The 27,909-nt window shown below is 45.5% G+C and overlaps 1 protein-coding gene across 27 annotated transcripts in view; it reads left to right on the top strand.

The window, feature by feature from the left end:
• LOC119173303 (uncharacterized) overlaps positions 1-27,909 on the top strand; it is a 509,098-nt gene that overhangs the window by 202,590 nt on the left and 278,599 nt on the right. For all 27 annotated transcript variants that reach the window (XR_012895517.1, XR_012895516.1, XR_012895522.1 and 24 more), the window contains 2 exons: positions 13,132-13,289; positions 15,910-16,008. Coding sequence is in view for 6 of the 27 variants with exons in the window: in XM_075896271.1 (XP_075752386.1) it covers positions 13,132-13,289; positions 15,910-16,008 (257 nt within the window). In the remaining 21 variants the exon portion in view is untranslated. The remainder of the gene's footprint in view (positions 1-13,131; positions 13,290-15,909; positions 16,009-27,909) is intronic.

Genomic DNA, 27,909 nt, shown 5'->3' with positions numbered 1-27,909 from the left:
TGCTCCTGCATAACACGTACTGCTTAACCAAATACACCTACAATACAAAAAAACGAGAAAAAAATGCGTAGCTAAACAAAGTCGCCGTGGAGATGACACAAAATGTTATAAAACAAGGAAACAAACAAACATGCTACTAGGAAATTCCTGTGACGCTTTCTCCAGCTTCAGTTGCCCCTCTCTCTTCAATTATACACGTGGTGGTCGTGGTATTGACGCCTTTTGAAAACACCCAAGACTGCAACGTGCGCGTGCTACAGTTGAACTGCGTAGTCAGGCCTACGCGTCGAAAAGAGTAGCCATGCCCTCTTTCGGCTTGCTCCCATGCGGCGCTTCGCTACTGTGGCCTTTCCTCTAGCACCGATTTGACACTCGTGTCTTCGCAAAGCTCCAATTCTCTGCCACATATCCCATCGCAAGAATGTGTGGTGACGTCTACCGCTTCGTCACTTGTGCTTTACTGCACGCCACAAAGGCCTCTTCGTTGAACTGGCCGGTGACCTACCCTTCTTTATTTCGCGAGGCCATTTACCACGTCTTTCATCTCTTTCTTTTGCCGCGCGTGTTGCCTTTCCTCCTTACGGTGACACTTGCAGCCAATTTTTTCCTCACTGCTTTGGAATTCTCGGGTTCTCTCATCGGCGCCTTTATAACTCAAGGGTGTCAGTGCACCACCTTCTATACGCATTGGGCACTTCGATTTCTTATTCCTGTTGCCTTGTCTGGCCGATTCATCTGGGCTAACGTTGTGTTCACTCGCCCCATAGAACGTGCTGTGGATAGTACAATGAGAAAACTGACGCCTTCCACGTGATTGCCTTCGCGAACAACCAGAGTTTCTTTTTCTTTTTGTCAGATTGTTTGGACGCATGCAAATCCAATTAGACGTAGAGGCAAAATGCCTATTTCTGCTTACTGCTCTCACACGTTTAGCGTCTTCCTTTACCCGTGTAGTGCCTTTCGTTTCAATCGCGGCTATCTGGCGACTCTCGTTTTTGCCGCATCTTGCGGCTAATTTCCAAGCCTCCAGCTCACATCTCATGCACATCCATACTCTCACATGCTTACTGACATGATTTGGCCGCAAATAATACACACACAAAGTAAAGAAACACTCAACGACAAGCACAAGCGGCACTTCCAACGAAAGTAGACCGGGCGAAAATCCAGGCTTAAGTAACAACATACAGACATGCGCAGTCTTCACAAAGCCTTACGCTATCCAGCTATCGCACAATTTCTCTTCCGATAATTACAATGTCACCGACGGTTCGCTAATAAAATTTTCACCTTTTTTTAATGTAATATGCTTCCATCAACTCACGCCCAGTTTTATGCCTACTTCTGCCTAGAATCTTAACCTCGTCAAAACGTGGTACACACCCGCAGACTTTACAATGCATAGGCAAATGCGCCAAGCCATCTTTCATTGAACTTAATTCATGCTCCCTAACCCGTTCATTAATACAGCGCCCGGTAGTCCCAATGTACGAGTTGCCACAAGAAAAGGGAATCTCATAAACAACCCCTTTGGCACATTTCCCGTGCATCGTGCTATGTTTCTTGCCGCAGCACTGGCCACTCGCCTCCACCCCCCGAGCAGTTCTCGGGCACAGCTGAGCCAGTTTTACGGGCGCAAAAAAGGTGACAGGTACCCCATACCGGCCTGCTACCTTTTTCAGGTTGTGGGAGACCTTATGAACATATGGAATCACTGTAGGTCTTACGGTTTCAGTTCCTTGTTCCCCCGTGGCAGATCTAGTACCTTCTCTTTTTTTTCTACAAAAGCGCTTCTGAGACAGCTGTCAACGAGTCAAGAAACTTCCCAGCCTCAAGTCGCTGGATCTGGCGGTCGAAAGATGCCTGCATCATGTGCGTGCACGATTTTTCGAGAGAAGATCCCAGGCACAGCGTAGCAATAGCACGCTTGACTATTCTTGATTGACAAGACAAGAATCATACGGCATTACCCCTTTCTTAGCGCTGGGAAAATATTGCCAGCACGTTTGGCCGCTGTGAAATGTTAAACGGAGATGCAAAATTGCAGGGTGTTTTCTTACGGCAGTTCTTGTGTGAAAACAAGTCCTTTTTCATGAATCCTAAAAATATTTAAGATATCATCGGCGCGCGTCAAGGAGCCTTGTCTGTCAAAAAGAATTAAAAAGTCATCCATACACCTGTAAACTTTAGCAACCTTCAAGGTGCTATCCAGAATAAAAGCTTCACCGAGCAACCGGTCAATACTAGATGAAATTATTGTAACGGGTGCAAGAGAGGAAAAGTCAAAAACTAGTTTATTATGGGCGAGCTTGTGCCCTGAAAATTATGTGCGAAAAAACGGAAGAGTCCGCTAGAGCGTTCCAAAAACAAAAACTGTTTCTCTGCCCACGCACCTTCTTCTTCTTCGCAGCTCCAACCCACACTGGCTCGTGCCTGTGAACAAGAGGCATGAGTCGTGCGGCCCCAAGCAAGAGTGCGCACAAGACTGTGGAAGCTGGTTTGTCATAATGTCAAATATCGTAAACAGTCTCTGTGGCATTAGTCCTCCTTCGAAATACGCATCGTCCCGATGCGCGATGGAGGGAGGCAAACAGAAAAAGGGAGCGCTTTCATTCACTCTCATAGTAGGGCTTCATGCGAACGACGTGTACGACTTCTGCGCTGTTTTGCCGCTTTGAGCAGATGTGTCCATCGGCGATGACTTCGTAGTTTAGGTCACTAATTCGTCGGAGAATCTTATAGTGGCCAAAGTATCGACAAAGAAGCTTTTCTGATAGGCCGCGGCGTCGGAGTGGTGTCCATATCCACACTCGCTCGCCTGGGTTGTACTGAACTTTTATGCGGCGCATGTTGCAGTGCCTTGCGTCCTTGTTTTGCTGTTGATGTATTCGATGTCGTGCCAACTGGCGTGCTTCTTCAGCCCTTTGCAGAAAGTCGTCAAGTTCAGATGGCTCGTAATTGTCGTTGTCTACTGGCAACATGGCATCTAGTGTCGTAGTGACAGTGCGACCGTAGACCAGCTGAAATTTTGTGACGCGGATGGTCTCCTGCACTGCCCTATTATAGGCGAAAGTTGCGTATGGCAAGATTTCCTCCCACAATTTATGCTTAAAGTCAACGTACATCGACAGCATGTCAGCGATGGTGCGGTTCAGGCGTTCTGTCAACCCGTTGGTTTGGAGATGGTATGCAGTGGTCTTCCTATGGCTGGTGTTAGTCATTGTCATTAAGGACTGCATCAAATCAGCCGTGAACGCTGCTCTTCGATCGGTAATCACGACAAGTGGGGCTCCTTGGCGAATAACAATATTCTGAACGAAAAACATCGCGACTTCCATTGCCGTTCCTCGCTCAAGGCAGCCGGTTTCAGCGTATCGTGTCAAATAGTCAGCCGCAACTATTATCCACCTTTTTCCAGACGCCGACATTGGAAACAGTCCGAGGAGGTCCATTCCAACCTGTTGAAATGGAGTCGCAGGTGGCTCTATAGGCTTGAGAAGGCCGGCCGTCTTGAGGGGTGGTGTTTTTCGCCTTTGACACTCGCAACATCTCTTGACATAATGCTTCACGGACGCTAGCAACTTGGGTCAGTAGTATTTCTGATGAATTTTGGCGAAAGTTCCACTCGCGCCCAAGTGAACCGCAGACGGTTCATCATGGCAGGCTTCTAAGACTTCATGCCTCATGGCTGATGGTACAACGAGTAAGAACTTCTCCTTGTTGTGTTCAAAATTCCTCTTGTAAAGTGCATTACCTCGCAGGCAGAATGAGGATAACCCTCTCTTAAATACGCGAGGAACTTGTTCGTCGTTCTCTTCGAGATACTTTATTAATGGGAGCAGTTCCATGTCAGCCCGTTGATGTTCGGCAATTTCTGAGGTTTTTATCACACAAAGGAGTGGGAAATCCTCTTCTGAAAGTGTCGAGTAGACTGGTGAACGTCATAAGCAGTCAGCATCATCATGCTTTCTGCCAGACCTATATACGACGGTAACGTCATACTCTTGGAGCCTGAGACTCCATCTCGCAAGCCGTCCCGATGGGTCTTTTAAGCTCGCCAGCCAACAAAGTGAGTGGTGGTCGCTGACGACACGGAACGGCCTGCCGTAGAGGTATGGCCTGAACTTGCTGATCGCTCATATGACTGCCAAGCACTCTTTTTCTGTTGCAGAGTAGTTTCTTTCCGCTTTTGAAAGGGTGTGGCTAGCATATGCTATTACTTTCTCTTCTCTATTCTGCCATTGCACCAGGACCGCACCTAGGCCAAGGTTGCTGGCATCTGTATGAACTTCCGTATCTGCGGTTTTGTCAAAGTAGACCAGGATAGGTAGAGCTTGCAAACGTTTCTTTAGTTCGTTGAACGCACTGTCTTGTTCGGTGCACCAAATCAATGGCACGTCCTCTCTTGTGAGTCTTGTTAAATGTTCGGCAATTTTCGCGAAATTTTTCACAAACCGCCTATAATAGGCACATAAACCCAAAAATCGGCGTACCTCCTTCTTGTCTTTTGGCTTGGCAAACAGCCCCACGGCCACAGTGTTCTCCGGGTCCGAGCCAACACCTTGAGCGCTCATTACATGACCAAGGAAAGGAAGCTTCTCGAATCCAAACTGGCATTTTTCTGGTTTAATCGTCAAGCCGGCTGACTGGATAGCCTGAAGTACCGAACGTAGTCGCTCTACATGCTGTTCAAACGTTGCTGAAAACACCACAGCGTCGTCCAGGTAGACTAAGCACGACTGCCATTTGAGGCCTGAAAGGACGCTGTCCATCATGCGCTGGAATGTTGCAGGCGCAAAACACAGGCCGAATGGGAGTGCTTTAAACTCATATAGACCATCCGGGGTTACGAAAGCAGTCTTTTCACGGTCCCTTTCGTCCACTTCAATTTGCCAATAACCGCTTTTTAAATCCAATGAAGAGAAATACCTTGCGTGCCGTAGCCGATCCAACGTATCATCAATGCGCGGCAAAGGGTAGACATCCCGCTTGGCTACGCTGTTCAGCTTTCTGTAGTCAATGCAGAATCTCAGCGTGTTGCCCTTTTTCCTAACAAGGACTACAGGCGACGCCCACGGACTATTGGATGGCTGTATGACATCATCCTCCAGCATCTCTTTCACTTGGCTCTTTATGATCTCACGTTCCTTCGGTGATACTCTGTACGGATTTTGGTGTACCGGCCTTGTAGCTTCATCTGTTATTATTCGGTGTTTAACAACCTGGGTCCGCCGTACTTTTGACGAGGTAGAGAAACATCCGGTGAAGTCTCTTAGGATGTCTTGAATGATTTTCTTCTCGGCTGGGGATAAATTTTGGCTGATTGCGATTCTTGCCACGACATCGGGCGCAGGTTCCGAAGTAGGTGGCCCTGACACCAGACCACATAAGTCCGTCACTGTTTGAAAACAGTGCAGGAAGGCGATAGCAGTGTCCTTTGAAACGTGCTGAATTTCGTTTCCGAAATTCGTGAGCAATACATCGGAACATCCACCACGTAATTGAATAATGCCTCGAGCTACACAAATGCCTTTCTTGAGCAGTAGTTCAGTGTTTGCATCCGCTATACCTTCAGAATCAACGAATGCTTCATTTCTTACACCGACCATTACGCTGCATCATGGCGGCACGGTAACATCACAATCTATAGCACGTAATGCAGTGTATTCTGGCTCATTTGTGTCTATGGCCAGTTTGGTCGAAAAAGAGACACTTGAATTCTGCAGGTCGATTACAGCTCCGTTTGCTAGCAGAAAATCCATTCCGAGTATTAAATCTCTAGAGCATTCCGGAAGTACGACAAAGTCAGCAACAGAAGTAGCGCCTTGAATTCCGATTTGTGCGGTACATCTTCCCACAAGTGTGATGAGATGACCCGCAGCCGTGCGTATCTGGGGTCCACTCCAAGGCGTCAGGACTTTCTTTAAATCCTCTGCGGCAGCGTAACTGACAACCGAATAATCAGCACCTGTGTCAACTAAAACGGTAAATTCACACCCGTCTACGGTAACGCGTAAGTCTGTAGAAATTTTGCCTTTACCTAACCTAGTTGTAGTGTTCCGCTCATCGTTGCTGCACTGGGACCTTGACGGAGGATCTTCAGTTGGTCGGACATCAGTGGCCTTGCCTCCATAGGTCGCTGGCTTCAGTTTTCCTGATGGGGACTGCTTGAACGACGATGTGTTGAGGTTGAAGGTGGAGAAGATGAACTAAATCGTCGAGGACTTGGCGATCGATAGCGAGCAGGCGCTAGTGATCTAGGCTGATGCTGGAAACCGGCGGTTGGAAGCAGATGGCCGGACAAGTAATCTTCAATTTCAACGGGTCTTTCGCCATTTCGGGGGCATGGCGCGTTTGGAGAAAACCTGCGGAGACCAACTTGTCGATATGGGCACATTCTGTACAGGCGTACAGCTTCGCCGCAGGGAAAACAGAGAGGCATCCTGTCGGATGTGCGCCACACGTCGCTTTATCGGGGCTTCGAGTTAGCTGGATAGTTTGAGCCACGCGAAGCCGGTCGGTAGCCACTGGAAGCTGCAAACGAAGCAGTATGCACGGCGGGCTGGCGTACGGCATCGGCGTAAGTCGGTACGGGGCGTTCCTGCAATTGCTGTTCAAGTCGAACTGGTTGCGCCTCGGGTTCGGCTTGAAGAATGGCGTGGCGAACTTCATCTCTGATCATGGTAGTCAGAGACGAAACTGGAGTTGCGGCTTGTCGGAGCAGCAGCTTCTGGAGCTCTTCCTTCACAATAGATCTCACCATTTCCCTCAGTGCTTCGCTGCTGCTTCCCAGGTTTGCTGAGAGGACATCTGCAGAAACACTACTCGTGTCATGATGGTAGGGACGGGAGCGCTGCTGCAATGCCCCCCCCCCCCCCCCTATGGAGGTGACTTCGTTGCGGAATTCAGCAACTGTACGAGGTGGGTTGCGTACCAAACTGGCAAATAACTCCTGTTTGACACCTCGCATTAAGTGACGCAGCTTCTTCTCTTCGTTCATGTTCGAATCAGCGCACTTGAAAAGGCGGGACATGTCCTCAATATACATGCCAACGCTTTCGTTCGTGCGCTGGTTTCTGGACTGTAGAGCGTTCTCCGCCTTCTCCCGACGATCGGTGCTGGCATATGTAGCTACTATTTGTCGTCGAAATTCTTCCCATGTCGGTATGAACGCTTCGTGGTTTTCATACCACGTCCTCGCTGCATCCTCCAATGCGAAGTACACGCGACGCAGTTTTTTTGCTTCATGCCCGTCGTTGGTTTTCGCAACCCGCTCGAAGTGTTCTAACCAATCCTCCACATCCTCGAACGTGTCGCCGTGGAAGGGCTCAGGCAAGCACGGTGGGGACAAAATAAGTTCCGATGATGTCACCTGGTAAGCCATCATTCTGTTGTCTGTGGACGCTGCTTGTGTTGCTGGAGCACTGGGGAGGGGTGCGAATTCCGGCGGCTCTCCTTGGAGGCGGCGGCTTGAACGCTGGTGTACCGGAGTCAGTTCGCCAGGTTCCAATCGTTGAGGGTCGGGGCTTCGCTCTCTTGCGCCAAGGGGGCTTCCAATCATACCCAGCACCGTCCACCAGAATGTAACGGGTGCAAGAGAGGAAAAGTCGAAAACTAGTTTATTATGGGCGAACTTGTGCCCTGAAAATTATGTGCGAAAAAATGGAAGAGTCCGCTAGAGCGTTTCAAAAACAAAAACTGTCTCTCTGCCCACGCACCTTCTTCTTCTTCGCAGCTCCAACTGCACTGGCTCGTGTCTGTGAACAAGAGGCATGAGTCGTGCGGCCCCAAGCAAGAGTGCGCACAAGACTGTGGACGCTGATTTTTCATAATGTCGGATATTGTAAACAGTCTCTTTGGCAATATATTGCCACAGAGACTGTTTATATTGCACAGCAGCGGCGCAATGCAGGATCCAAGATGAGATTCTCTTTTCTTGTGGCAACTCGTACATCGGGACTACCAGGCGCTGTATTTATGAAGGGGTTAGGGAGTATGAATTAAATTTAATGAAAGATGGCTTGGCGCATTCGCCTATGCATTCTAAAGCCTGCAGGTGTGTACCACGCTTTGACGAGGTTAGAATTCTAGGTAGAAATAGGCATAAAACTGCGCGTGAGTTCATGGAAGCATATTACAATAAAAAGGAAGGTGAAATTTGTATCAGCGAACCGTCGGGGACATTGTACTTATCGGAAGAGAGATTGTTCGATAGCTGGATAGCGTAAGGCTGTGTGAAGACTGCGCATGTCTGTATGTTGTAACTTAAGCCAGGATTTTCGCCTGGTCTACTTTAGTTGGAAGTGCCGCTTCTGCTTGTCGCTGAGTGTTTCTTTACTTTGTGTGTGTATTATTCGCGGCCCAATCATGTCAGTAAGCAAGTACCAACTAGGCCAACAATCAGTATTGTTACTCTCACATGTGTTTGTCGTTTGCCTCACCCGCGCAGTCTAAGTGATTTTCAAACAAATCATCATTCCTTTTCCTCTCAAGACTGGTGGACAGCACGAGATGTTTCGGGACAATGCAGCTCCCCAAACAAACTCGCTCGCATTTCTCGGAGCTAGCTGTAACTGCGCTGTTGTGTTTATTTTGTACATTTTTGATTCACTCTTCTGACCTTATTTTGGTGTTTTTCCCTATCGAGCCAAAGACTCTTTGACATCGTTTGCAAGATCCACCGTTGCGAGAACGTCATTTGAAGTCTGTGCCAGTATTACAGCGGTCATAGCTGTTTCAGTAGCCTTAAACTGGCACAGCATACCGTCGCAGTGGCTCTGACCTTCGGTGGCCTCTCTCCTTTGCGCAAAATTTCTCATACACGGCTCATTCCTGACGCCAAGGTGCTCACTGCTATAGATCGGCTCACAGTGCTACTTTCATTGAGACGAATATTTAATAGCAGTGTTTCCCGCCCACGGTGCAGTCTTTCTAACTCTTCGTTTAATGCCTGCCTCTTGCTCTTATGTTTTTTGTCGTGCCTGCGCATTTCGTCCTCTCTTTTCTGTTGGCGCTTCTTTCTTGTTTGAACAGTTACTGCATTTCTTTGTGTTCTCTCTCCCTTTTCTCCCTGGCTAGTGGTCGCTCTTTTCTGGCTAATTCCTGGTGCTTTTTCACCCATTGCCTCAGTTCAGTGCACTTGAGATCTAAATATTTGCCGTATGTGATCAACTTGCCCAAATCCATTCCGTCCAAAATGAAACCTGTTGCTAACATTGCTACTCCAACAACAGCGTACACGCAAATCACACGTAGAATAGTTTAACTAGGCGCGACAGTTCGAAATCCACTGCTATGTCGCCACGCCGTGCTCACAGTTCTTGTTCACCCTTCACCGTTCACTTTTTTACAGAACACCCTCGTCATGGACGCCATTTTCGTTACAAGCTGCCACTCTACCGTCACCGGCGGGAATGACAGCTGGTTAGTTCGTTCCGTACGCAAGCAGAATCAGTTGAAAAGATCAGAGAGGTGTGTGGGCCAACTAACTGATAGATTTATTATAATTGCATGCAGCACAAGGAACGTAACACACCATCAAAAACAAAACATATAAAAACAATAAATGGGCCTAGAACCGAGAAGTATTGAGAAGCATTATATTAACAGACAGGGGAACTAACAGTTCAACATTAACCAATAGCTAAATACGCAAAGTTCAAGATGTAACAACAGGTGATAGCATACGTGTGATGACGAACAGCGTTGGGTCCGCGACGATCGGATGCGAGAAGTCCCGAAGAGTTCTCGCACGATTGCGATTCCAGTGGTGTTGCGACGCTGATGTTTTCGGGAGCTGGAGCTTGACGGTGAACCCAGGCAGGTTGAGCTAACCTGCGTTGAAATTTCGATGTCTACGAGGCACACGTTGATGGCGCGTCCCTACTGGACGAACTGCTAAGTTCAAGTGGCCAGCCGATACATTGCCAAACTAAAAATTTCTAGAAGAGATACCTAATGATCTTCTTCTATCTCATGTCGACAAGCAATCAGACTGATTAGCAAGGCGATATCCTGCGCTTAAATCCTTTTCCTGCCCCTCATTGTTTTTTCGGAGAAAAAGAGGACCATAGAAATGGGTCCCACAATGCACGTCACATTGTTGAACGCTCCGCCTTTAGTGCATATTCCAATCACGCCCCTTTTGCGTAGTGCAACATGTTCTCAACTGGGCAAGAGGCAACTTGTGAGGTGATCGCTTACATCTCGCCAGCCTGTCGAACAGGCCATTGCCTCGGTTCTCAACCTGTGCATTCGGGAGCCCATACTTTAGTTCGAGAAACTTTGCGGCTGCCTCTCGTCGCCACTGACACAAAAAGGTTGATCCTCAGCGCTGCACCTCTCAGACAAACATCCCCACCAGGCCTTGGCCGCTTAAAAAGAAACTATTGCAATGTCGAAGTGATCTCACGGTCGGGGGGAGAAGCGTAGTGTCGCTTATCTCGGCGTGACGCGGGGTCAGAAAATGGCAGTTTGTGACAATATCCATAACGCAGCTCAACCTCTACCGCTATTCTTAGTTACTCGCAATGTTCATGAGGCCCTGTGGAGCCTAACAGAGCTGATTTTTCTAGATGTGATTACCAATGAATGAATGCGAGAGTCTGACCGTTAGTTGCGTTGTTTAGTTCTGCTGCAGAATAAAATAAGACGACCTCCACCTGCAAAAAAAAAACATCTTATTTAATACCATACACAACAGAGTGTTTCTCTTCACCGTGCGTCTCTCCGTCTGCTTCCTGGTTTTATAGTTCTTACCCGGTACGCTCAAAGGTGCCTCGCCTGGGCCACGTTAATTGCGTGTAACTAAAGGTGAAAGTTCCGTCACACCTGTATACATGCTGACGCATATGTAAAAAGAGACGAAACATACGTTCACATTGCGCTCTGAGAGCCTTCATTCATAGGGGTTCACTTGTTGCACGTAAGTATTGGGGCTTTCCAAATGTGGATGCATTTATTTCAAATATTGTACATTGATACACTAGCGTGAGACGCAATAGCTATAAATGTAATTTTACAAACAAGGGCCCCCGCCTCCAACTCACTAATCAAGTTGTCATAGTTCGCCCACATTGCTCTTCACCCCTTTTACTATGTACACAGCGTGGTGAAGGCGATGATACCTAGCTAATCCTATTTGCTGCAAGCTGATTCAAATTAATTTCCGCGAACTTCTCAGTTTCACCACTCAATCTAATAACGCTAAGGTCCAGGGCTGCGTTTCCCAACGGTCCTTCATTCTAGTGCTCTAAGTGACCACCGACTATCTTTCTTGCGCATCAAATGGTCGACTCAGGTATATTAATTTTCACCAGAAGTGCAAACGACTCGTTTTCATATTCAAATATGAACTAAAATATGAGCTACTTTAAGCTAAAATATCAGCTATATGAGCTAAAGTATGAGCTACTAAATTATGAGTTACCATTCGTTCTTTAACGTATTCTGCTGTCGTCCGATCTGCTAATGTTGCACCTGTCAGTTACCGTTTCACTGCACGCTGCATGGTCCTGAGCCTTTTCTCCTCTTTCTCAGTACCATTGTGTATTATCTTTTTTTTTATCACTATACTAATATGTCACCTGCATTATCTCACACGCAAAACATTTGTTTCAAGATTGTTACGTATTCGAAATTTACCACTTTGATGTTACACTTGGTCATTTTCTACTCGACATGCCAGCCACGAAAAACACTTCATGTATTTTTCAATTCCTCCTGACGTATTCTACAAGTGCTCACTTCTGTGTGTTGTCAACTACTGACCGGCACTGTTACCGCAAACAACGCGCTGTCTTTGCCAGCAGCTAACATTCCCTATATATGGTGTTATATCATTTGTTTAAACATTCAAGCGTTTGTCCGACATGTGCTTTGCTGCGGCCGAGAAGAATTTCGTGCATACTACGCGCACACAGTCAATGTTTCCGTACTGGTGCTCTATGGTACAGTTGCCAAAAGCCATCGGCGAGCATTCACTTTTTTTAAGCGTGCCGCTTGAATAGAGCGAAAAAATTTCTTCAAACTGGTATCTGCTACGTTATTTTCTCAGCACAAGTGGAATGTTTTTATTGCAAAAAACGTTCCACGCCAGATGTTGCAATACTGTGGAACAAAAAGGCGAAGCCACGATTAGCGACAATCAGCACTTTATATGATTGGCTTTAAAGTGGACCCTTTGAAGGCCTTACGCGAGCTCAGTTTGGTGTTTGCGCCTTGTGCTCGTCGCGCCAGTTGTGTTTCAGCTTGTCGCTTGGACATCTCGGAATGACCTTACAAAGGCACAGCGACACGCACTTCGTTCGCAGTGGCACTCTTGCGCTGTTGTCCCCTTGAACCGCGAGGGTATGCAAGCCCCATTACTCATCTCCTCAATACCGGATACCTCCGCTAGCAAAGCCGACCCCACAGAAACCACGTCAACCTTGGCGTAAATGCGCTAGAACGATTGCACACGAAGCTTTCGATAATGAATAATGTGGCAGTCACTAACCTGCAAGCTCTTACAGCTTCCTTATTGCAGTTTCACTGTTATAATTTTTTTTCAAGAAAAGTTTGAAAAGCTTGCAAGCACGCACATGACCTCTCAACCTCGCGCATTCGAGGGGGGCAGTAGCACTCTATACTGACGCGACAGAATTTTTCGACGGACAGTAGAGCGTTAACTAATTAAAGGCAAATCACATACTTAACCGGCTCAAACTAGCTTGTGCGGGTGATCTAAAAAAGACGCTTCCTTCATGTTATTAGGAAAACTGCGACATTTTTATTTCCCCCTAGCCGCTTGCTGAATGTTTCTTGCATTCTCAGAAGACGTTTAAATTGGTTGAAACCATTACTTCAGCTGTTTTATGAAATAAATATGTCTTCCAGCAAAATATTTTCTCCCCTACAACAACCATTTGATCACTACGTGTGCCTCCTGAGCGATGTGATTTTTGCTTTCAAAAACAAATACAAAAAGTTTACATTTTAAGAAATTTGACTTCTTCGCAGTAAACAATAAAGCAGCTGGGCACATGACGTTGCCTCACGTAGAATCTCAGTGTTTTGTGCTATGAAATTCTTCAGCTGCAGAAGAAAACAATTTGAGGTGCCTGTATGAACTACTTACTACTTCATTTCCAGAGGCTAAGTTGCTGTTCTTTTGGGTGCCGGAGGACATTATTGTGATGGACCCATTCGAGATGGACATAGGGTTTCATGACGTCGACACGCTATCTGCTGGTATCAAGCACGCCATCGTTGTAGAACCTTCTGGAGAGTACATTTTTTCACTCGAACAGGTGAAGTTATACTTGATATTTTGTTTGTTTTTATATAATAACTTGCAAAGAAGATCTCAAGCTCTAAAGTGTGAACGAAAAAGAATTCAAGGCAAACCAAAAAGTGCAATTTGTGCAATATTTCACTTTACCTGTGGTTAACCAGTAAACCTGTTAGCTAATAAGGGTGACAAGCAGGAATCACTAATTTGTTGTAAAATTCTGCGCCAAACTCACTTCGCAGCACTAGCATCAAATGATTTTTGAACATAGGCGGCAATCGAAACGAATAGGCCGAATTAGTTGATGTGTTTGAAGTCAAACTTATACACCCAGTTGATTTCATTTCACATAGAAACTGAATAATATACATGGAGCACCCACTGCTGAAATTCCGTTGTAGACTGGGCCACGCGATGGTTGCCAAAACTTTGAAAGACCAGGAATAGAAACCAAAAACACAAGTAAGGCACGCAAAAAAAAGAGCACTCAACATAGCATTTAGTAAGGTAATATTTCTGTGAAAGCAACCCATTGAACTACTTTGTACTCAGCCATGTACTCTGACTTAACAAAAGGTAGGAACCAGAGAAATATTTGGCAGAGGCTATCGTGGAGGAAACTGACCTTATTACCCTGGTTGAGGTCAACAGCTTGATATTGACTATGCATGAACCTAAGACGCATTGCTTTCTTTTGTTTCGGGTGCTAAAGCGATGCACTTGGCTTTACAGCATATCTTCTAGGGCAACTTTCTTTGTCGTACTCGCTGATAAAAATGCTCTAATAACTAAATACAATAGAATTTTCATCATTGTGATGACAGGTAAAATGTTGTGCTCATCAAACGGAAATAAAGCTCCAAGGTGCACCGATGCCCGCTTTCACACAATCCCTGTTCACAATCACCAGGCCAAATGACTATACAGCGAGGATGTTCAAACAGTCTTCAAATAAAGATTCGCTGTCATACTATCGTCCTGCCTTCATAGCATCTGTGATGTCGCCACGTGGTGGTTGCTCGTCAAAAATAACAAAACGTCACGCTAGAACAAAATGGTCCCTTGTTTTAACAAAACCCCTCACAAGCATCCCAAATACTACTGAGAGTCTTGCTTAAGGATGAGATACGGTAGCTGCTGAAACAGAAAAGACAATTGCGAGCAGAATCAAGTGCACTTGTTGGAGTACTTTTGTGGGAACTGGACGCAGAAAGTACGAGCCTTGGATGGTTGTCTTGCCACTGAGTGGATTTGAAAATGAGCCAAAATTCAGCGTAAAAGTAGCCAACGTAGCTGTGCCATTTAGTTTTATCGTGAATTCTGTAGCCGCACAGAACAGGAGTGATACTATGATTAGAGCAGAATGATAATTGTTTAGGAAAGAACTAACAGCGTCCAGAGCGATCACAAACGCTTTATGCTGCACGCAAACTAAATGAGCAAAAAAAAATGTGGGCACCAAGAAAACAGGGCGTGCCGTAATGCAATGTATCTTTACTGGTGATAGACAAACTGTTAAGACAGCAGCGAACATTGAAAAAGACAGGAGAAATCAGATGAGTTGAAATTAAAACGTGAGAACCCGATAGGTACACAAAGGGTGCTGGAAGTAAAGATTTTTGTTGACATGCTGTTTTTTCGCCGCCTTTATTTTTTTTCGCCGTCAGCACCTGTTCATGTGAGCGGTTTGCTGGCTATACGCATTTCCGCAAATTAGTGAAACTTCACAACTCCGTGTTTGCAGGCGTACAGTGCGTTGAATTTCGATGCCTCAATGTGCACCAGCCTTCTGGCAGTGTAAGAACAGACGCTTCCCCAAACACGCAAGCACAGAAAAGCTTTGAAACAATGAGTATTGTTTGCAGCTAATAATAATAATACTGGGCACCTCATACGGCAGAATAAAATTTCACAAGGAGCCGAAAAGTATCACTGCAGAATTCACTTGCAATGCTTGTTGCCTCATGGGGCCAGGGAGTGCGCAGTATGACGCAACGTAGCTACCAATGACAAACCGGCTAGACGGGAACACCCAGCTCGCATTCTTCGTCTAGTTTGCACTTTTTTTTCTTTTTTGCAGAAACTGTGATAAACTGGTGAAGCTATTGAGTTCCCGGCAATTTTCGGTAAACGTTGAATTCTTTGGGACAAAGCTGTATATGTAGGCCGTCTCTAAAAAGTAGACAAAAACGATTTGTGGTGGACTGCTCTCTCACACCTTGCTAGGCCAGTCAATTTGGCCAGGTAGTGCGGCAGAGATAGCCGCTTTTTATTGAGATGAAATTCCCCTGGATTGGTATAGAAGACACGCTTATGGGCTATTCGATCAAGCAGCAGCCTGTGGAACTTCAAAGGTGGCGCCAACCTATGATATAACCTGAGTTTAAGCCCACATAAAGCACGAGTTTTATGATGTTTATATTGTATGCTCGGTAGACTAGTTGTACAAGCACTAAAGCACTGTGCATATATATAGCAGGTGCAGTTAGTTCTTTCGCATGCTAGTAAATTTCTTGGCTGCCTTGTTGATGTACTCCTTTTTATCAGAAAAATGTGTAGCGCAATAATCTCCACTGCAGTGCTTTAACAACAATCTCAGTTTTCATAGTGGTCTAAAGCATCATTTATTCTTCATACAGAAAGTCGTGAACTACCTCCCGGCACCGTACGACACGAAGTGCACCGACTATGCGGAGAAGTCAACCTTTCCACACTACCCGACTATGTACACGAAAGAGGTACGTCATCTTGCACTGAAATTCATCTAGCGGAAATGAGCTGCCATTAATATATTTCGCCGTCTAAAATCGCAGAAGTTTCGGAGCGCGCCAACGAATATGCGTGTAAACGTGCAGCGAAAAGCTAGGTGCAGTTCTGTGACTCGATGAGAAACCCCTTGAGCACGGGAAAGACATGCGCTTTTTTGTGAAGCTTGCTCAATCCTGGTAGCACTAAACCTATGGTGTCCAGGGCAATCCAGAGTCGGTGGGTGCTTTTGCAGGCACAGAGGAGCAGCTCTTGAAAATTCTGCATTCGGCATACGCGGGTGACACTGGCGCCCGCCTTGCGCGCTTGGATACGAGGGCACGCCAAATGCAGCACTGGATGAACCAATCAAAAGGGCTGAACGTTTGGCCGCGGCACAATCTGCTATATCTAACACAACACTGGGACTCGATCAAGTTACTAACGCCATGTTACGAAACCTTAGTGAGGACTGCTTCGATGAACTAGGCCTCCTTTTATGAGTACATTTGGGAGCCTGGGATTTTTCCACCAGAATGGCAAGAGCCCTCAATCATACTGATTCCCAAGCATTAGAACCCCGCCCACCCCTACAGAATCTCCGTCCAATTTATCTCACATCCTGCCTTGGCAAGTTCTTAAGAAAAGTCATTCAAATGTGCCTATCGCACTATCTGGAGGAACGGTGTTTTTTCTCTAATCACATTTATCGTTTCTGCCACAACTTCTCAACAAAAGACGCTTTCCTCCGGCTTCGGGATGAAGTATTACGTTACATTGAATAAATTATTACGCGACAACACATCTTGGTTGCTCTCGACCGAAAAAGTGCGTTCGATACCATGGGCCAGAAACTCTTCTTGCAGGAGCTCAGCTCCTCCAACTGTGGGGAAAATTATAGCGCTATATACAATCTTTCCTCACCGATCGTACTGCAACAACAGGCTTAGGAGACATTAGATCATCGTCTTTTCATATGCCCATAAAAGGAACGCCTCAAGCGGCCCTCTTATCTCCTTTACTTCTTAATATTGGGATGGCGCGCCTAGCTCGACAACTCGAGCCTATACCAGATTTGGGATAAGCCCTGTCTGCCATTGATATAACCATTGGAAAATTCCAGGCTCTCTCGGTCACAAGAAAACTACTCTCGAAGAAGCAGCTCAGACAGTGAATCTCTTTGTGGAGAGCTGTGGTATGACTTGCTCCCAGGAAAAATCGGAATTCGTTCGGGTACATGGTAAGGATTACCGATGTAAACCACCGTTTGTACTGATAGTAGGTGACCATTCCATGCAAGAGGCAGCGCGTACACGCATCCTTGTTGTCTGAATACAGGAAAATAAGCACGTGGACACACCCTTGGAACTCTTCGCACTTCTGTTAAGCAAATTGCGCGCATGGTACACAGAGTGCCATATCACCAAAAAGGTTTTGGAGAGGTGGACACGCTTCTTAAAATCCAAGCTTTCGTAATTAACAGAATAACATATGGTTGCCCTTACCAAGAGTTCAGTAAGACTGAATTGAACAAAGATACCCTCATTCGTACCGCCTATGAGGCTAGCCTCGGCTTACCAATGGGAACATCCACAGACCGGCTACAACACCTTTGAGGAGCTTAGGGCTGCGGTCCTCATCTTGCAGCGAGGAAGACTTAGCCTCTCAACCACGGGTAGGGAAATATTACGAAGCTTAAGATATTCTGCATGGCCCCAATACAGTGGCAAGGAACTGGTGCCCCTTTCCGCTCGTATCTATGCCCCAATTCATATCGCTCCTATACCGAAAAACATCAATTCGTTGTACCACCAAGCGCATCGCAATGCCAGAGCCTGGCAACTCACGAAACAGTTCTAAACGAACCCCGACACGCTCTATACAGAAGCAGCCCGCTGCGGTATTTATGGCTTTTCGTTGGCCGCTTTTGGTTCGGCACACAGCCCGGGTTTATTCCTCTGTGCTTCTGCTAAGACGAACTCGGCGGACACAGTGGAAGCCCTCGCGGTAGCAGTCGCTATCACAACCAAAGCCGTTATAGGACAAAAATCTTATATCTTCGTGAACTCTCAAATAGCCTATGTTTATTTCACTAATGGCCGTGTACCTGCGTGCGTCGCCGGTATCTTAGGTGAAACACTAGACCAGGAACACTACATCATATGGTGCTGCAGACATACAGCAGAAACGGGTAACGATAGAGCAGACAGTGCAGCTTGAGCTATTACTCACCGAGCAACCATCCCTCGTCCAGATACCCGTTCACTACTCCAGGCTTCCCACACTCCTCGAGATATCTTAAAGCTCCAGCGTCGGCAATGACGGCGATACTGACCGCCACATTTTCGGCTGAGTGTAAACGAAGCGCATGAGTGGTGCCGCCTGCAGACAAATACATATCCGCATCTGCGTTGAAATCATGCAATGCACCCAACCGCATACGCAGGCTCTTGGCCCGTGGTGTGGAGAACAACTAAAACTTGCTCACATTAAATGGGAATGTAAGTTAAGGCCAGCCAAAATAATACGCCTCAGATTTCGGCAAAAAAAAAACCGAGTATACAGTGGGAAACCTTGCTCGCCAGCGAGGAAAAGGAAGCCGAAGTGGCACTCCTGGACCAGGTGCGGTGGGCTGCTGAGGCCAGTGAAGCCATGGCCTAGGGGACCCAGCCACATGCTTCGAACCCTTATTTCATTATTTTAATAAAAGTGTTTTCATCCACCCTCGTTTCTCATTTTTTTGCCACACCATATCATTTCCACTTGTGCTTTATAAAAATAATGATGTTGTGGCATGACTGAAAAAATTGAGAAAGATGTGAATAAAAATATCAGAGAAACTATTTTAGTAAGAATCGAAGCAAGGCCGTTTGCGTGGCGAGCAGTTCTACAAGGGAGTCACGCCATTCTTAAAAAAATGATTCGGAAAAAAAAGCGCAATATAAGTGCCTTGTACTGGAAGGAGTCTATTTACCGCACGTAATGATGCGTGTCAGAAGCGTAAAATTGCGCCAAGACCTTAAAACAGGAGACTTGCGCAATTAGTTGGTGTGCGAAAGGCGCAGCCATCAAAACGGGCTCAGATATATATATTCGTTGCCCATTGCAAATTATCAACATAGCCAGCAACTTCGCAGGTTTACGTGTTGCCTTACAGACGCGTTGTGGGCCCTTCACTTATTTGTCTGCGCAAGCACGCGTTTGGTGCGTAGCGACACCACAGACCCGATATAACGGGTGGTTTCGACTCTCTCCCAAGCCTAGCCGTGCGTGGCTGAGCAGTGTCCGGGAAGAATAGGATCTTTGGGGTAGAGACGACTATGGTTAATTGGACCTTTATGGTACGCCGTCGAAGGCAACACACAGCTTTGGCCCCTGTTTCACGTAGACGACTCCCCTGGGCTGACTCACTCAGGAGAAATTGGCAGTCGCCTTTCTCTCTCCCTATCTCTCCGCAAATATTCGTCTTTCTGTTCCAGTTTTTATATTCCCTGTCGTCTTCTGTCTTCCATTCCTTGTTTCATGGTGGTAAGGGTCAACCTTGTATGGTTATCGTACCTAGTGTAAGCCATACTAGGCTAAAGTAATGGCAGGCTGCTGGCATTGTGCAGGCCTGTTTACATGCTTTTCCACGCCCATTTATGACTCGGTGGTAGGCGCTATGTGCCATCGCCAACAAATTCACTTTTTCAATGGGAACGCTAAATCGTTTTTCTATTGATCGCCCCCAAGGCGTATCGAGGCGAATGCTCAGTTCATTTTCAAAAACAAGACTTGTCTCCAAACTACCATGTTATTCATTGTAAGAATTCAGACAAGAAAGCACGAAAAGTATCACCATTTCTTCTGTCCGGATGCCTCAATAAGACCATCAGAAGTGGCTACAATGCTTCGAAGATGGCTAGTGGAGACGTTTGGTGGAAGTAAAGGACAAAAGTCAGTATGAGAAGTTGTCAAGCCTTGTAGCATTTGGGACAAGACCATAACCGTTGAAAAATTGATTTGCCGCACAAACTTGAAGGAAAACAAGGGAGACAGGAAAGAGCGCAGACTACCAACTGTTTATTGTCGTTTCTTGAAGCCAATATATACGCATCTTACGCTGCGCTTCCACGATGCGCACAAAACCAAAGATGCCGCAACCAAAGCCGTCTCAAAACAAATGAATTCGAAAGTGACAGCCACCACAATGACAAATGCGAAAAATGGCAAATTACAAAAGTGATACCCACCACAATCTTAACTGCGTATTCCCAAGGTGTGCGCTCTTGATTGATCTAAAACTTATCTTTTATTATTTTTTTTTGTTTTTATTGCACCAAGCATCAACAAAGACTTGAAAGTATGAAACCGTACTCTAGAGACTTTTGTTAAAAAACACTTAAAATAGCGCTTAGAACCGAACAAAACAATAAAATAACAGTTTTATAGTCACTCCGAGCTGCCCCAAGTGAGAAAACCCGAAGAAGCAGTACGCCGAGAGAGTAAAAAATATAATAACAAACATGAAACCTTACATAAAATTACGTAGCGTTGCACGTTACGTAGCGTTGCACAGGAACACTCATGAACAAAACAAAAGAATAGAAGTGGAAGAGAACACAATCCAAGGCGTTACCCACAACATTACACATGACCATGTAGGAGGACCATTTCCTTGTCCGAAAGTGAAAGTGAAGGCATGCTTATGCACTTGTCATTAAATTTCCTGATAAAGAACGCTTCGATAATCTCCCTTTCGGTCTTTTCACGTGCCTTAGCCATGACTGACGCTTTCTCAAACCGGGGGGTGCAACCGCATATCCTACAGTGGAAATCTAAATGACCACCATTTTTTCCTTTCACGGCCAGACTGTGCTCATGCAAGCGTTCGTTGAGGCAACGCCCCGTCTGCCCTACGCACACCCTCCCACACGACAAAGGGATCAGATATACAACAGCAAATACACACCTAATAAATACCTTTGCATGCTTTTTTTGTGCATTTTGCCTTCTTCTGTTTAGTCAATAACGAACAGATCTGACCTAACTTTGTAGGCGCTGAAAACAGTACATCAACACCGTACCTATTAGCCTCCTTTTTTACATTATGGAAAACACTGTGTAAGCACGGCATAACATAAATAGTGTTTCCACAATGTTTCCCACAATGTAAAAAAGGTGGCTAATAGGTACGGTGTTGATGTACTGTTCTCAGTGCCTACAAAGCTAGGTCAGATCTGTTCGTTAATGACTAAACAGAAGAAGGCAAATACACATTACATTGTGGGAAACACTATATAAGTACGGCATAACATAAATAGTGTTCCCATAGTGTTTCCCACAATGTAAAAAAAGTGGCTAATAGGTGCGGTGTTAATGTACTGTTTTCAGCGCCTACAAAGTTAGGTCAGATCTGTTCGTTAATGACTAAACAGAAGAAGGCAACATGCACAAAAAAGCATGCCAATGTGTTCATTAAGTGTGTATTTGCTGTTGTATATCTGATCCCTTTGTCGTGTGGAAGGGTGTACATAGGGCAGACGGGGCGTTGCCTCAACGAACGCTTGCATGAGCACAGTCTGGCCGTGAAAGGAAAAAAAATGGTGGTCAATAATATTTCCACTGTAGGACATGCGGTTGCACCCCCCGGTTTGAGAATGCGTCAGTCATGGCTAAGGCACGTGAAAAGACCGAAAGGGAGATTATCGAAGCGTGCTTTATCAGGCAATTTAATGACAAGTGCATAAGCATGCCTTCAATTTCACTTTCGAACAGGGAATTGGTCCTCCTACTTGGTCATGTGTAATGTTGTGGGTAACGCCTTGCATTGTGTTATCTTCCACTTCTCTTCTTTGGTTTTGTTCATGAGTGTTCCTGTTTTTTTTCCCATGCGACGCTACGTAATGTTTTGTAAGGTTTCAGGTTTGTTACTATATTTTTTTTTACTCTCTCGGCGCCCCGCCGCGGTTGTCTAGTGGCTAAGGTACTCGGCTGTTGACCCGCAAGTCGCGGGTTCTTATCCCGGCTGCGGCGGCTGCATTTCCGATGGAGGCGGAAATGTTGTAGGCGCGTGTGCTCAGATTGGGGCGCACGTTAAAGAACCCCAGGTGGTCGAAATTTCCGGTGCCCTCGTCTACGGCGTCTCTCATAATCATATGGTGGTTTTGGGACGTTAAACCCCACACATCAATCAATCAATTGACTCTCTTGGCGTACTGCTTCTTCGGATTTGCTCACTTGGGGGAGCTTGGAGTGACTATAAAATTGTTATTTTATTGTTTTATTCGGTTCTAAGTGTATTTTAAGTGTTTTTAAACACAAGTCTTTAGAGTACGGTTTTAAATTTTTACGCCTTTCTTGATGATTGGTGCGATAAAAATACAAAAAATAATAAAAGATAAGTTTTAGATTAAATAGGAGCGCCCACCTTGGGAATACGCAGTATAGATTGTGGTGGGTATCACTTTTGTAAATGCCATTTTTCGCAATTGTCATTGTGGTGGCAGTCACTTTTGAATTGATTTGTCTTGGGACGGCTTTGGTTGCGGCATCTTTGGTTTTGTGCGCATCGTGGAAGCGCAGTGTAGCATGCGTATATATTGACTTCTAAAAACGACAATAAACAGTTGGTAGTCTGCGCTCTTTCCTGTCTCCCTTGTGTTCCTTCAGTTTGTGCAGCAAATCAATTTTTCAAGTATGAACCAAGTAGTCTGCAAAAAAGTATTGCTCCCATAACCGTCACTGCTCAACTAACAATGCATACCGTGAAAGGTGTCGTATCGTACGATGATCTAAATGATCTGTGTGATGAGGAACTGCTTACAGGTTTGAAAGATTAGAACATGATACAAGTTCAGGCAATGAAAATTTGTCCAATGCACACCACCGGATGAAATTGAAACCGGCTACCTCAAGCTACGTTTGAGACCCTATATCCCAAACCCACGAAGCTGCTTCAAGTATCAATGATTCGGACACGCTTCCCAGAGCTGCCAAGGGCAGCTAACGTGTGCAAAATTCGTAACTATGGAACACTTCACTTAAGATCACTGCAACGCTGAGGTACACTGCAGGAACTGCGATGGTGACTACCCGGCTTATTCCAGGTCTAGCGCTGCATCAAAACGTAAAGAAATTTTCGGCCGTAAAAGTGGCACACAACATCAGTTTACGTGAGGCCAAACATCTTGTCTCGCCCCACTTTGCCGGGAATACATATACAAGTTTCGACGAAGTGGTGCACTGGGGGCCAGCACCACAATGGTACCACGCGGCTGCCGAAGCCACGCGTAGCGTGCCGAGGCTGCCGCATCAGCCCCCACGGTGGGAGCAGCTCAGGCTTCCCTGCAATAATTGAACTCAACCATGTCAGACGCCTCCTTTAGCCGTTGTGCTTCGGAAGTCAAGGAAACCTCTTCGTCCTCTGGGCTGGTCGGGCCAAAGGCTTGGCTGCTCAAGGCAAAGCCGACTCTGCGTCCACAGCAAACGCCAGAGCGCACGTCCATTGCTGCGCAAGAGGCAATAGACACAACTACAGGTGCAAAGGCACAGGCAGTGCCAATGGAGCAGCGAGAACTCCTCGACCGCTCAAAAAAAAAAGACAAAATTCTAATTACAGGGCCTGACAAGGCTCTGTAAGAACGTCTCTTTTGCGACACACAGCTCACAACACCTTCAACAAGGACAAGATAATACAATGGAATGTAGGAGGGCTGCTACACAACCTCGGTGACGTACAAGAACTTATAAGTAAATTCCGTCCAAAAGTGGTTTAGTGTACAGGAGACACAGCTTAACGCAAAACATGCAAACTTGTTTTCTAGCTATTCCAACTTTAGGAATGACCGCCAGGCTGCTTTTACATCATCTGGCGGTGTTGCAGTTACATTAGATAGCAACTTAGCATACCTACACTTTGCTCTCCGAATAGCGCTGGAGGCAGTGACCGTTCGAACTATAGTTGCAAACAAACTCATGACCATCTGCTCATTATACATACACCACACTATCAGCTACACAAACACAAATTTCAATCATTTATAGATTACTTGCCTGAGCCTTACCTTGTTCTAGGCGATTTGAATGCTCACGCCGGCCTGTTGGGCGACTCTCGCACCGATGTGTGAGGGTGCCTTATTGAGAATTTTCTTTTTTCTTCAGGCGCATGCCTGCTAAACAAGGAAGAACCCACGTTTTGTAGCCCCAAAAACCACACATATTCATTGATAGATTTCAGCATCGTCTCTCCATCTCTTTTTCTTGATTTTAACTGGGAGGTGGATAAAAACCTTTATGATAGTGACCAGCTTCCCAAAACTCTTCAAAGCACATCGAAAAATTGATTGTCTACCCCGGGCTCCTTGATTGAAGCTTGAAAAAGCTTATTGAGAGGAATTTTACAAACTTGCAAGTATTTCGGGGGCAGGCATGGCTTTTTTTAATATTGACAAAGCTGTCAAGTATTTTCCGGGGTTTTTTTAATTAACTCCCTCTCAGTGCATACCAGAAATAGCCAAGGTGACAAAAAAAGACGCCGAATCCCTTGGTAGAACGACGAGTGATGCGAGCTTCGAAAGAAACAAGACAAGGCACGGAGACTGCTGCGTGACGCCCCTACATCGAAAAATCTTGGAATGCTCAAGCAAGCGAAATCCCTAGCAAGAAGAACGCACCGACAAGCTGGGCTGGAAAGCTGGCATAAGTTTCTGTCAACAGTAAGTTGCTATACCGACAAAGGGAGAACCTGGAACCATGTTATTAGAGTAAAAGGACAACAAAACAAATATTTTCCCTTCCTTTAGTCAACGTACAGGGTGACATCCTGGGAGACCAAGCAAACTCGCTCAGTAAGTATAACAAGCTCGTTTACAGCTCATCGCACTATTCTAAAACATTTAAAAGATACAAATCAAGAGTTGAGAGGCAAAAACTTGAGCGCCAATCCAGAACAGACAAATCATATAACAGACCATTTTGCCTAGCAGAACTGCAGGCGTCATTTAATTGCTGCGATAATTCCGCACCCGACTCGGACGTTGGAATGAACTAATTGATAACACACTTACTCTATGAAACACACAAAACCCTTCTTGGCCTTTATTTCACTATACGTTTCCCGGGCGAGATGTTCTTAGCTTGGAAAAAGGCTATTGTAATTCCAATTCTTGAACAAGGCAAGGACCCATCTCTTGTTTCTAGTTACCGGCCTATAACCTTGACCAGTTGTTTGCGTAAGGTATTCGAAAAGATGATCAACAGGCGTCTGCTACACTTTCTAGAATCGAACAATCTTCTTGATTCATACCAGGGTGGATATCGAGAGTGCAATCTACAACTGATCATCTAATACGTATTGAGACTACGATCCGTGATGCATTTGTACACAAAGAGTTCTTTCTCTCAGTACTTATTCATATGGAGAAGGCCCATGATACAACATGGTAGTTGGGAATAATGAGAGACCTTTCACACTTAGGCAAGTGTGGCAGAATGTTCAGTATCATAGACAGCTGCCTGTCAAACCGCACATTTCGTGTTCACGTGGAGAATATTTTATCACGTCTGTTTGTCCAAGAAACAGGAGTACCACAAGGCGGTGTGCTTAGGTGCACCCTTTTTATTTTAAAAATGAATTCCTTATTTCTTTTGATGCCGCGTAACATGTTCCATTGCACGTAAGTTGATGACATAGAGATAGGTTTCAAGTCCAGTAATCTGACAATATGTGAGCGGCAGGTACAGCTTAGCTCGAACAAGGTGCCCCAATGAGCCGGCGACAACGGCTTCAGGTTAAACTCCCAAACTAACACATGTGTCCAGTTTTCTAGAAGGAGAGACTTCCACCCTAATCCCGCAATCAAAATGCAAGGCCACCGACTACAAGTAGAGGCAGAGTACAAATTTCTAGCTGAATCTGAATTCAAAGCAAACCTTTGTGCCACATATAAAACATACAAAAAAGAAGTGTTTGAAAACTATGAGCCTCTTAAAACTTCTGTCTCGCGGTACGTGGGCTAGTGACAAAAAATACCGGTTAAACCTGTAGAAGAGCCTTGACGATGATGACAATTCTTGTTTTTTTGGCGCAAGCGCCATTTGATGGCGAAAGAGCGCCAGTTCATGGGACTAGAGATGTTGACAAAGATTGCGATAAGCCTTAAAATTCCGCACGCTGAGGCGGGTAAAACATAGAAGTAATAAAATCAAGACCATGTCGTGAAATCTGTGTAAACTGTCCATGGTTGACGAAAGTTTGCAATAACAAAAACTATAGTGCACATGTATGACGTTAGCACAAATGCCTCGATCGTTCGCACCCTTGCGACCAAGGGCCGTGAGGCAAGTGCTTTGTTCAGTTTAGCCACCGCAGTGGACACCTCGCTGGAGAGGTCATGCTATGGAATGCCCGGGTATATGACATGAAAGGTACGAACTTCTCTTAAAAAGCGAACAACGACTTCTGTGTGGAAAGTGGTTTCCTACCGACGAACATTGCAGGATTAAGTGGTACCTGTTGTCGGTAGGGTAATGGAAAGTGTTGTCTTCTCAAGGTGTTTAATTGCTTACACTGAAAAAATAGTGAAGTACAGTGAGTGCTTCTAAAGATCTGTCACACAAAGGTGGATCACCACAAAACAAAAGACAGAAATGTGTAGTGTGTGTAGGTTCCGTTCGTAAGCTTGTATTTTTTCTTTGTGGCGTGATTTTGATACTGGTAGCCAATGAACGAATTGCGGCTTGATCACATGCAGTTAAGTACTTTTGTGTGTGGCTCATGCGACCTGCCAATAACCCCTTTGCAAGTCAAGTGCAGGAATCGGTATCCATGTATTCGTAGCGGTTTTGTTGGCGGATTCAGCTAGCTGATCCACCAAACTGTTGCCTTGTATTTCGCGGTGCCCTGGTACCCAGACGACTACAAAATGATGTTTGCATGAGTAGACTGTGTATGAAAGTGAGTAAAGCAAGACAATAATGGCGTTTTTGTGCTTTTTGATAGTTTCAGAGCTTTTACTACGCTTAATATATATATATATATATATATATATATATATATTTATATATATATATGTATGTATATATATATATTGCCTTCTGTAGTTTTGTTTGCTTAATGTGGTTAACACCCACAAGTATAGCATAGGCTGCACCGGTGAAGATGTTTGTATCAGAGAGAAAAACGCCGGGTTCCGAAAAAAAATGGGCCGACAGCTGCGTACGAAAAAAAGTGTTAGACTTTGAGGCATCTGTAAAGAACTACGGACATGTGTATTTATGTTGTATTTATAGGAAGTGTGTCCAAGTATGTGCAATTGGCGCGTGCTTCGTAACCTCTAAGAAAGACACGTCGCAATCTATCGCCTGTCACTTGTACAAGAGCCTTATTCGCACACGTCTAGACCACGGTGCCATAACGTAGCAGTCCACCTCATAAACTGACCTAAAGAGGCTGGATCCTGTCCACCATTGGGGCATTCTCTTCTTTACAGGTGCCATCAAGACGAGCCCTGTGGAAAGTTTGTATTTGGAATCTGACGAATGGCCACTTCTTCTCCAGAGATTATACCTATAATTGATGTATATTTGAAAAGTTCATGCAAACAATGAACACACCTCACACTATATTATGAATGAGTTGTCCAGCTCCACTCTTTTTATAACCATCCTCGAGGGTGACAGCCGTGCTCACTGCTTGTAAGAGGCTTGACACAGGACATAAGTATCCCACTTGAGCACAACCTGATGCCTCTTAAAAGGGATCTTCCACCAAGGCTGTGGCAGAGAATCGAGTGTGACCTGTTTGTCGTACGGGTTACTAAATACGCACTACACGCACGCATTCAGATGTAGTTTCTTGAATTACAGCAGAAATAATGCTACCATGAATACTTCACTGATGCTTCGAAATTTTA

This window comes from Rhipicephalus microplus, chromosome 5 (assembly GCF_043290135.1).
Source record: "Rhipicephalus microplus isolate Deutch F79 chromosome 5, USDA_Rmic, whole genome shotgun sequence".
Classification (NCBI taxonomy): Eukaryota; Metazoa; Arthropoda; class Arachnida; order Ixodida; family Ixodidae; genus Rhipicephalus; species Rhipicephalus microplus.
Note: the sequence above shows the minus strand (reverse complement) of the source record. Positions and strands in the feature narration are given on the sequence as shown.